The sequence below is a fragment of the Nothobranchius furzeri genome, chromosome 6 (assembly GCF_043380555.1).
Source record: "Nothobranchius furzeri strain GRZ-AD chromosome 6, NfurGRZ-RIMD1, whole genome shotgun sequence".
Classification (NCBI taxonomy): Eukaryota; Metazoa; Chordata; class Actinopteri; order Cyprinodontiformes; family Nothobranchiidae; genus Nothobranchius; species Nothobranchius furzeri.
In genome coordinates this window covers 26527851-26539560 of record NC_091746.1, presented here as the reverse complement: position 1 = coordinate 26539560, position 11710 = coordinate 26527851, and the positions used below count along the sequence as shown (strand labels likewise).

Genomic DNA, 11710 nt, shown 5'->3' with positions numbered 1-11710 from the left:
GGATCTCACAGCTGAATTTGAGAATGAGATGCTACACCTGAGAACAATATATGGTGCCACATTTCCACACATTCGGTCTCCTCTTGAGCTGCTTAATGCCATACAGGATGCAATTACAGAGCATTTTTGGAGAAGTTTGTATTGGACTGAGGATATTTTGCACACTACCTGTGACTGTTGCTGGGGGTGAACGGGCTTTTAGCAAACTGAAACTGGTGAAAAATTATTTGAGATCAACAATGTCCCAGGATAGACTGAACAGCCTAGCTCTTCTTTCTATTGAAAGCCAATTAGCCAGAGGATTGGACTTTAAAGATCCCATAAGTGATTTTGCTAACATGAAGACCCATCAGTGGGCATTTACTGGAAAATAAATTCCAGGATTTTTGTTTGAACACATTGTTGGCAAATAAAAATAATTATATGTGAAGTCTGGGCATTTCACTTTTATTATGCTGGCATTTGTATTTGCTCAATATAGAGGTTAAACTAAGATCATATTTATTATCTTGTCTTATAGCATGACAAAAAATGTGTAAGAGAGATATTAAACAATTGAGCATGGGGGCCCACCTAGAAGACTTGTACCCAGGGCCCAGAATTTGGTGCTACGCCCCTGTATATATGTGTATATATATATAAGATAAGAACAACTTTATTTATCCCGAGGGAAATTGTGTATGCTCAAAGCAGTAGGAGAGACAAAGGAACAGGTGAAACAGATATAAGATATACGATATATGCAGTAAAAATAGTGTACAGTAGTATACAATAGGATAGTGCAAGAGAAATACTCAGATAACTCAACAAATAAAATACATGACTGTATCCTGGTGAATAAGTAATTAAGCTATCAGTGCAGGCGATTTTCGAAAATGATCAAAGTATTGATCATTTGATCAAAGCAGCGCTTTGGGCTTCCTGACAGGGTTGCGGAAGGCGCTTTATAAATAAAGTTTTGATTGATTGATATTGTGCAACAGAATTAAGGGTAGTAGCAGCATATGATGGAGGGATGCAAACATAATTCCAATAAGAACTCTTGGGTAATATTGCACGGTCTGGGAGGGAACAGAATAGCCTAGGTCAAGGTATTAGGAGAATCACCTACAGGGTGAGGAAGAGTTAAACAATCCTGTTGCCACCGGTACGAAGGATTTCCTGTGGCGGTCAGTTCTGCATTTAGAGGCAATGAGTCTTTTGCTGCGTGTGCTTCGATGGTCCATCATGTGGGCGTGCATGGGGTGGGAGGGGTTGTCCAAGATAGAGAGAAGCTTTTTTAGCATTCTCCTCTCAGACACCTCCTCCAGGTTCTCAAGTCTGACACCCAGGACAGAACCAGCCTTCCTAATCAGCTTGTTCAGCCTGTTGGCATCAGCTATCTTCACCCCGCTGCCCCAGCACACAGCTGCAAAGAACACGACACTCTCCAACACCGAGTGATAGAACATGGTCACCATTTTCCTACCAACATTGAAAGACCTGAGCCGCCTCAGTAGGAAAAGCCGACTCTGCCCTTTTTTAAAGATAGCATTGGTGTTCTTGGTCCAGTCCAGTCCAGTTTACAGTCCAAGTGAACCCCCAGGTACCGGTAGTCCTCAACGATCACAACATCAGCCCCTCTGATGGTGACAGGAGTAGGAGGTGGGGCCTGCTTCCTAAAGTCCATAATCAGTTCCTTAGTCTTTGTGATGTTAAGTTGTAGGTGGTTTAGCTCACACCACTCCACAAAGCTGTCCACCACACTCCTGTACTCCACCTCCTGACCATCCCTGATACAGCCCACGATGGCAGAGTCATCAGAGAATTTCTGCAGATGGCAAGACTGAGACTTGTACCTGAAGTCAGATGTGTACAGGGTGAAGAGGAAGGGTGATAGAGATGTCCCCTGCGGCGCCCCCGTGCTGCTCAGGATGTTATCTGAGCGGCAGCTCATCAGTCGGACATGCTGTGGTAGGGCTGCACGATATTAGGAAAACCTGCGATATCCGATAACAGTGCTTAATATTGCGATATCGATATTACTCACGATAAAGGAACAAATACTAAAGTATGCAGTGTTGATGTCGTCTGGCGTGTGACGTCTACTCTGGGTTCAAAGCAAACAACAACTAATGCATGAATTCCATTACAACATAACATTTTTATTGCAAGAATATGCAGCTGCACCTGCTACTGTACTAGCAGCTGCACCTGCTACTGTATTAGCAGCTGCACCTGCTACTGTATTAGCAGCTGCACCTGCTACTGTGTTAGCAGCTGCACCTGCTACTGTGTTAGCAGCTGCACCTGCTACTGTATTAGCAGCTGCACCTGCTACTGTATTAGCAGCTGCACCTGCTACTGTGTTAGCAGGTGCACCTGCTACTGTATTAGCAGGTGCACCTGCTACTGTACTAGCAGCTGCACCTGCTACTGTATTAGCAGCTGCACCTGCTACTGTGTTAGCAGCTGCACCTGCTACTGTATTAGCAGCTGCACCTGCTACTGTACTAGCAGCTGCACCTGCTACTGTATTAGCAGCTGCACCTGCTACTGTATTAGCAGCTGCACCTGCTACTGTATTAGCAGCTGCACCTGCTACTGTATTAGCAGCTGCACCTGCTACTGTGTTAGCAGCTGCACCTGCTACTGTATTAGCAGCTGCACCTGCTACTGTATTAGCAGCTGCACCTGCTACTGTGTTAGCAGCTGCACCTGCTACTGTATTAGCAGCTGCACCTGCTACTGTATTAGCAGCTGCACCTGCTACTGTATTAGCAGCTGCACCTGCTACTGTATTAGCAGCTGCACCTGCTACTGTATTAGCAGCTGCACCTGCTATTGTGTTAGCAGCTGCACCTGCTACTGTATTAGCAGCTGCACCTGCTATTGTGTTAGCAGCTGCACCTGCTACTGTATTAGCAGCTGCACCTGCTACTGTATTAGCAGCTGCACCTGCTACTGTATTAGCAGCTGCACCTGCTACTGTATTAGCAGCTGCACCTGCTACTGTATTAGCAGCTGCACCTGCTACTGTATTAGCAGCAAAACAACAAACTGCATGCATGCAGTTTCTCAGTGACTTTAAAACATCACCTCCACCATAAAACTTTTTCTGATGCTCCAAATACAGAAAAACATCCCTTACCAGGGTTTTAGAATAAATAGTTTAAATGTTAAATAATAGTTAACATCACTTAAATGCAACAGCAAATTATCTCATTGCTACTGAACATTTTCTCCACTTATGTGGTTATGATATAAGGCTGTTGCTGTAATGGGAAGTGAACTGTGCTGGGCCAAACTAGGAGAATATTAAGATTTTCTGAGGGAAAGAGAAAAACAACTGTCTACCTTTCAGAAGAGGAACTGGCAAAAAAAACTACATGGAAAATATGTGAAAACGTTTGTTTTTATCCCCAAATTGAACAAGTTTACCGGTTGGTTCACCGGCACGTATCCGAGTCATCCCGGTTACTATCAGCTGCTTAACGGCACCGAGCGGACTCACGTTCACGTTTGAAAGCAGCGCTGATTCCAGAAACAGCACAAAGTGCGTTCGTTAATCTGAGCCAGCATGACGAACAAGGGAAGCGAGCGGCAGCGGGGGCGGAGTGGAGATAGTGGAATTTTGGGGTAAGGGTCTACGTAGGGGGCGGGCGTATTATGTGAACGGACCCATCTGATTGGCCGCATATCAGAAGGGCTACATTTGATTGGTCAAATAATACTTCCATGTAAAAAAACAGAGCTGGTTTACAAAAAGCTGATGTATGACACGGATGGAAATGTTGAACCAAACATTTATCGCCGTTTTAGACGTGCTTTGCGATGGGCCTATCGCACGTCCTGTTATAGCGATGACGATAATTTTTCGATATATTGTGCAGCCCTATGCTGTGGCCTACTTGTTAAATAGTCCGTAATCCAACCTACTAGTGGGGTATCCACCTGCATTTCCATGAGCGTATTCCCCAGCAGTGATGGTCTGATCGTGTTAAAGGCACTAGAGAAGTCGAAGAACATGACCCTCACAGTGCTCCCAGCAATGTCCAGATGAGAATATGCCCAGTCCAGCAGGTTGATGAGGGCATCCTCCACACCGATACGAGGTTGATAAGCAAACTGCAGGGGATCCAACCAAGGCTCCACAAGCAGCCTCAGATGTTTTAGGACGAGTCTCTCCAGCGTCTTCATGACGTGTGAGGTCAGAGCCACTGGCCTGTAGTCACTGGGGGTCGACGGGTTGATCTTTTTAGGGACAGGAACCAGGCAGAATGTCTTCCAGAGATATGGAACTCTGCATCTCCAGGCTCATGTTGAAGATCCGTTGTAAAACTCCAGACAGCTGGGAAGCACAACACCTAAGGGCCCTGGGACGGACACCATCAGGACCAGCAGCTTTGCCGGAGTGGAGTCTGCCCGATTCTTTTTTGATGTCATCTGCTGAGGGGGCAGGGGGGGGATGAAAGGAGATGATGGGAAGAGCTGGCTGTGGAGGCAGGAGAAGCTGGGCAGTCGAACCTATTGAAGTGTAGATTTAGGTTGTTAGCACTTTCGACATCCCCATCCATCCCAACGCCTCTCTTTTGTCTCAGGCCAGTGATAGCCCGCATTCCATTCCACACCTCCCTGGTGTTGTTTTCCTGCAGTTTGTCCAAGCTCCTGCCCGTCGGGGGGGCAACACGCCGTGCCAGAGCGTCGGTACTGACACGCGATCGTTCATGTCAGCTCATTTCCTTTAATGTTTTCTGTCTTTTATTTGTGCCTGATGTGTTTCGCTGCTGTGGATCGGGGCGCATCACATGTTTTGTCCTCGGTGACGCACCTAACTGATGCGGCCGGCGTGCACTCCGCTGTTTTAGCGGTGGGTAGCTATTTTAGAACTGCAGTTCAAAGGTAACTCATGAGGTGATTATATATGAACCCAGGTAGCAGTTTTTCTTTAGGATTGAGAGGAGATGCAGGAAGATAATAAACAGACAGGACAGAAAAATAGTCAAATAAAAACAAGTTAGTTTTTGTACCTGGTGGTTGCAACAAACAGACACCATTGAAGGTAATCAGAAGTGAGGAACAGAAAATGAAATAATTATTGAAGCAGAAACTACCGTTGTTAAAAGAAATGTGTTTAACTTTGAAAATGTGGGCGCAATTTTAATTGTCAAAAACTCCAGCGAACCATTAGTTCATTTTGCTCAAATAGAAATAGAGGCCTGCCTCTAATTCTGGCCCTCCTTCCAATAAAGGCCTGGAGCTTGATGAGCTTGAGTCAAATACAGGCCCGGGTCTGTATTAGAGGATTTATACATACATATATATACATATATATATGTATATATATATAGATACATACACACACATATATATATTATATATATATATATATATATATATATATATATATATATATATATATATATATATATATATATATATATATATAATATATATACATATATATTATATGTGTATATATATTTTAACGTGATGACGGAGCTATTCCACCGAAGGTTATTTATCCTCTCTCCTCAGGAAGAACTAATCTGCATGAGACTGCCTCAAGGTCTCATGTATTTGCTTCTAAACTGCTTCCTTTCCAGTTCAAGAGAAGAATGAAGACAAAGGACTCTTTCTTTTAATAAATCAAAGAACTATTTTTAATACTTGATATTATAATGATAATCCTATAGAATATAATAAGTAATGTAACTTTAAATGTTTCCACTAAAGACTAATCACACATAAGGTTAAGTCACCTGACACATTGCTTTTACTGATCCAATCAGAATCTTCCAGATCTGACAGAGGCGTGGTTTGGTGGTGCTTGGTAAATCTGTCATCTTTTCATTCGACCGTAAATCCAAATTATAAAATTATGCCAACATCAGCTTAAACTCGAGTTCAAAGTGTTCTAGAGAAGTGTCGGAGTGGCCAATCCGTAACTTTCCTCTTCCTGCGAAAGAACCTATGGACAAGCTGGATAAAATCTGTTGCTGTTCCACCTGCTGCAACGGTTCCTTTCAGAATAAAAGCTGAACCATCACGACCCAGGTTCGGTTCTTGCTAGATGCAGATTAACTGTCGTGACTCGGAAGTATCTCAAGCCTGGTCTGGTCAGCAATCGCTGCTTTTCCTACCGGCTTCGGTTCCAGAGAAGGTCAAGCTGGACCTCGACATTCCTGATCTGACAGGGACTTCCGCAAAGGGTACGTAGACTGACAGAATGGCATCCTATGTGTTTATAAATCTCCAAACCAAAAGCTTAGCGCGAAACATCATCTTCACTCCCATCAAAACTAATTGTTTCTCTGGATTTGCTGAATCTGAGCAACATTCCATATTACACCATTCTCCATCTCAGTTCACCTTAGTTACACCATACATTTAGTGTTAAAGTTAGTCTAGTTTAATTTGTTTAGTAATAAATCTTTAAACTTTTAAACTTGACTCTTTCTTTTGTCTCTGAGTTAATACGAAGTGTTACATAATCCCTGCAATAAAAAGTTCCAATCTTCTGGTTTAAATTATCCAAAGACCCATAAGATTGATTTCATATTTCCTATGGAATCTCACTTCTTATGTTTCATTAAATAATATGTAAATTTAATCGTTAAAAAAAAGAAATATATATATATATATAAACATAATCAGAAATAATTATTAAAAATGTTTTTTCAGCGAAAATGAGCTAATTTTTCCTTTTCTTTAAAGACTTTTAAAACCATCCAGGGTCTCAATAATCTCAGATTATTGGATGGAATCAGAAGGTAATCTACGAGTGTAATAGTTAAAATTCAACATTTGCCAAATCAGAAGTAGTAAAAGTAATCCATCATAATCTAATGTTCCCAAATAATGACATTCTGAGACTTTTAATCAACATTTGCCGTTCAACATCAGATAACTTCAGATGATTGACCAAATTTATGTTAAATAATTTTACAACATATTTCTCTTGCAAGAGAATTTTATTTTAAATTATCGTCCTTTTCTTGAGGTCAAATGAGGCAAAATTTCAGCTGATTAAATATTATGGAAAAGTTTCTGCAGATGGATAAAAAAGGCAGAGACAACGGTCAGAAGAGAGGAGTTTGCAGCTTTTGCATCAGATCACTGTGATCTACTTTTAATCTTCTGCGCATTAAAACTGCCTTCAGTGATGCTGTAATTTACTCATCAAATCCAGATTACATTTTCTAGCTCATTTACCTGTTTGGCAGCGGTTAGACCCGACGCCTCTCTGTGCTGCGAGTTCACGACCTCCCACGCTTCCTCTTTAGTCCGCCTTAGCTTCACCTCCAAAAAACAGACAAGAAGCAAAAGTCACGTAAAAATCAGGCTGAACTCAAACGTGATGATTGTAATTTTAAAAGTTTAAAAATGTCATTAACTTCAAAACAGATAAACAAAAAAGATATTGTTGAGTAAATTAATCCTAAAATATTTATTTATAAAAAAGGGAAATTCACAGATGAGTCTCTCTCACTCACTCACTCACTCACATGATGGAATTAATTTAAATCCACCAGATTAAATTATTGCAGCGGTGCATCCAGATCTATATCTTTCTCCTTTGTTTGTGGTTGCCATGGTGAATCCAGGTATCGGGTGGAATTGAAACTCAAAGAATTGAGATTTTCTAATTAAAGAGCAAGTCACCCCCTACAAGAAACTTACTTCACTCCCACTTCATGTTTGAAAAATGCAACAAATGCTGTTGCTTGGCAGACCGAGAGGGTGGAGCCGCTAACAAATACACACACACAGGCTCACAATGGCATTATGACATCATAATGTACCAGATGACATCATAGCATACCTCTTAGCCAATAGCGGTGGCAGACTTAAATTCAAATACAGTGCAGAATTTTTCCCTGACGACGGCGCAACACTGACAGTTTTAGGCAGAATATTTGAATTTTAACCAAGATGCACTGAACTGCCAAATTATTGACTACACGTGTCTGCAGCACGATTAGACACTCCTTTATATAGTTTATCAGGAAAAAAAAAGTGATTTGGGGGTGACTTGCTCTTTAAAAACTTTTCTCTTTGCTCCAGAATCATTTTAAATAGCAGCAGAGTTGCTTTTAGCATCAACATGAATAAGCAAATATTTTCCACGGGACAATGTTTGTTACGTCTTACCTTGACATAAATCGGTGCGTTATTCCTACTGTTTTCCTTCGGGATTTCGCATTCATCACATAAACTCCCTGAGTTTTCAGTTTTGTTTGCAGTCTCGTCTCCGTTGACTTGTCCCAGTTGCTCCGTACTTCTTCCACCCTCAGTCAATTTGTCGTTTCCTCTCCCATCTCCCCGTCTTTCATTGGCAACGCGGTCCCCAGGCTCAGATAATTGTTGGGAAGCGTTTTCTTCCTGAGATCTCAGGGGGCTGCGCTCACCCTCCAGGGAAGTGGATGAAGTGGAAGAGGATGTGAGGTTTGGAACGCTGTCGGAGGGCTGTTGGACTGTCTGGTCATCACCACTGTGGATGGTTGGATGAGGAGTGAAGCGGAGCTCTTTGCTGAGCTGGAGGATTTGAGGTTGAAGAGGCGTTACCACAGGAGGTGACTGCTCAGGGCTCAGCGCTGTCATCCCACCGGCTTCTACGGTGCGTGTGCTAACAGACACTAAACTTCCCTCCTTAGCAGAAGGATGGTTCTGAACTTGTGCATCCCTCATTTTGAGGTTTCTGTGCCTAATTCTGGTCTGTTCTGTGTGAAATCCAGTCACAACGCAATTCCCACCTGTCGCGTTTCCGTTTTTACATCCCAGTACAAGGTCTCCAATTCCAAACTGGTGGGCTGCTGCCAGAACTTCATTCTGCTCCTTGATCCCTCTGACCTCCAGCTCCCCGGAGTACAAGAGGCCGACGAGTTTCAGCAACGTCTGAGCCGTCACCGTCTGCAGCTGGAGGCAGCGTTTCTGACCACGTGGAGGAGACGGAGATGCAGACAGCTTCTGGGACAAGTGAGGGCTGAGAGCTGCGAGGACACAGCTGTGGGTCGGGACTGAGATACCTTCATGAAAAGAAGTCAGAGCGAAACCAGTTATTCACGTGTTGATTCTACAACTTTTCTGTTTTATTTGTGGTCTCACCCTCGGCTTGCAGCAGCGTGTCACAGAACTGGGAGCAGTTCTGTTGTCTCTGCAGCTCCCTGAGAAGCTGCACCCCATAGCCAGGCCACCAGAGCTTCTGCATGTCCGAAATAATCACTGAAAGAGAAAATCATACCAGCTCGTAACGGAACATCGGGTATGTTCATGTGGATGCCGTCATCTCAATGTGGACCAAAACCTCAGAGCAACGCTTCCAGCAGAGATCAACATGAATAGTTAAGGCGGTGCTGAAAGCAGCAGGTGCAGCAACAGGTGTGGTGTTCCTAATGAAGTGGCTGATGTGTGGTAACTTAACATTAGGGATATAATGTTTTAAAATCCTACTAAAAAAAAGCATTAAAAATGATAAACCTTTAGCTTTAGGAACCAGAAGGATCAGTTCACATCTTCTATAAACCTTTCTTTCTCTGAAATATTTATTCGTTTGGGGCAAATAAAATTATATTAAGATATAATTTAATAATATGAGCATTAAAGTGGTTTTACTGTCATGACTCACGGAAATCTTTTTTTTTTTTTTTTTTAGAATTAGTTCCCAGTAATTTCAATAAGACATGGGGATTAAAATGTTTCCTACCTGCTGGTTAAACACAGTTAAGGTCATTTAAACACTGGTTAACCACACTTCACACATTTGCATATTTATATTAGCTTTCAGAGCTGGAAACACTTGTGGGCGACATGTTTGTCCCCCCTTACACAAACGCCTTTTCTCCGAGACTTTTAACGTCTCCGGCTTCGCAGAGACTTTCTTGTGTTTTGATTGTTTTTATAAACACAAACAAAACATTTGATTGTTTCATAAACTCCAGTTGATTAAAAATCGACATCTGGATGCTAGCTACTTGAAGCATGGCATGTTTAGCTAATGCGGCTTCACAAAAACTCACCTTTCCTCTTGGGTATCACGTGATTTAGTCCAAGGATCGGTTACTCGTTATTTATTTTACACATTTTTAGTTTTCATATATTAGTTAAACTCTTAAGTTAAAGCGTGCTTTAGTTTTTTTTTAACTTCTCATCTTCCAAGTTTATCGACGAAGTAAAGTGGCCACTAACTTTAGCTGCAGCGCCATCTGGTGGCCACTCAGGTACACGGCAGCAAAAATTGACCGATTTCAAAATAAAACTTTTTCTTGTCTTCATTCTCTAAACTCAATTATTAGTTCGTTGGGCAAATAAACCGATTTGCAGTTATTTTTAAATAATATTCTTTATGTTTCCATCAGATAATTTAATTCTCAGACACAAATAAAATCCACTTTTTCTGTGTGGTCCAGCCACAAGTGGACCTTCAGCAGTTGGTTTCTAGTTACTAACTAAGAAATGCCATGCACATCAGTCATATTTATATTTACAAAACAAAAGGATAGTTTTAGTTCTTTATCGAAGTATTTTCAGTCATCTTTCTCTTTAGGAGTCACCACGGCCAATCATCTGCCTCCATTTAGTCCTGTCTTCTGCATCCTCCATCCTCACATGGCCTCTTTCGCCACATCCATGGATCTCCTTTTGTTATTCCTCTCCAACCTCAGCATGCTTCTACTAATGTAACCCCTGTCTCTCCTTTGGACCTCTCCAACTTTATTTACAGAACATCTATCATTCAGCTGACCCTCTGATGGACTCATTCCTGATCCTCTCCATTCTTCTCACTCCCAAAGAGAACCTCAACCTCTTGAGCTTGGCAACATCCACTTCTGTCTCCATCTGTCTTTTCCTCATAGACAGTCTCTAAACCAGACATGGCTGGTCTCACTGTCTTCTACACCTTTTCTTTCTTTCTTGCTCAATTTGATCACGATAAGCTGAGACTTTTCTCATTCCAACCTGCTTCTTCACCCCTTTTCCACACTCGCTGTTGCTTTGGACCATACACCCAAAGTCCTTTTAAATCTGTTTATCTCCACATGACGAATATTCTCATGGCCTTTATAGATCAAATTTGGTAATGTTGGTTTTCTTTAATGTTCTTAATAGTTTGGTGCTCTGGGAACATCTACATCATCACAGTCCCACCTAGAACCAAGCCACTGATGGTTTCTGGACATCATTGGATTCAGACAGGATTCTACAAGCTGTGGCTCTTTAACACTGACCAAAATAATTTAGATCTGACAGATTTTTGCGGTCTTCGGGAACAAGTTATTCCTATTATTTCCAGGAGTTCCTGCAGCAGATTCACATTAAGATTACATGAGCTGGCTGAGAGTTTTATCAGATATAAAGACAAAGCTTGGCATAATTTTGGTACCAGAATTAGCTGAAATTACTTCATCTGCTTTTTTTTTGCCTTAACGTTTAAAAGTCACAATACAACAGTTGTGTATAGAAAAAAAAGACACTATTTAAAAAAACAGGGACTTTACAGTTTTGAATTTTTATGCTCGTGATTGCCCCCTAGGGCCAAAAGCGTAATGGCAGCTTCAATAGTAGGCTCGTGCACGAGGGGCGCATGCTGTACGTGCACACTCCTTAACGAAAATAACAGCTGAGACAGTCCTGTGTGTGTGTGTGTGTGTGTGGCCCGGAGGACAGAGGACAGGAGAACACACAGCTAATTAATTAAATAATTTGGTTCTGTATCTTTCTCTTCAGCACA

The 11710-nt window shown here is 42.0% G+C and overlaps 1 protein-coding gene across 3 annotated transcripts in view; it reads right to left on the bottom strand.

The window, feature by feature from the left end:
* The window catches only part of LOC107393539 (uncharacterized), a 19277-nt gene extending 9123 nt beyond the window's left edge, over window positions 1–10154 (bottom strand). Inside the window, exons 1-4 of one of the 3 annotated variants that reach the window (XM_015971990.3) lie at window positions 9999–10154; window positions 9088–9204; window positions 8134–9008; window positions 7195–7281 (exon numbers count right to left, since the gene is read on the bottom strand). In XM_015971990.3, coding sequence (XP_015827476.3) covers window positions 7195–7281; window positions 8134–9008; window positions 9088–9190 — 1065 coding nt within the window. In that variant the 5' untranslated portion in view covers window positions 9191–9204; window positions 9999–10154. Of the gene's footprint in view, window positions 1–7194; window positions 7282–8133; window positions 9009–9087; window positions 9962–9998 lie in introns of those variants that run through there. The other 2 variants (XM_015971981.3, XM_070552073.1) reach the window with 2 other exon arrangements.
* Window positions 10155–11710: the final 1556 nt, after the last annotated feature.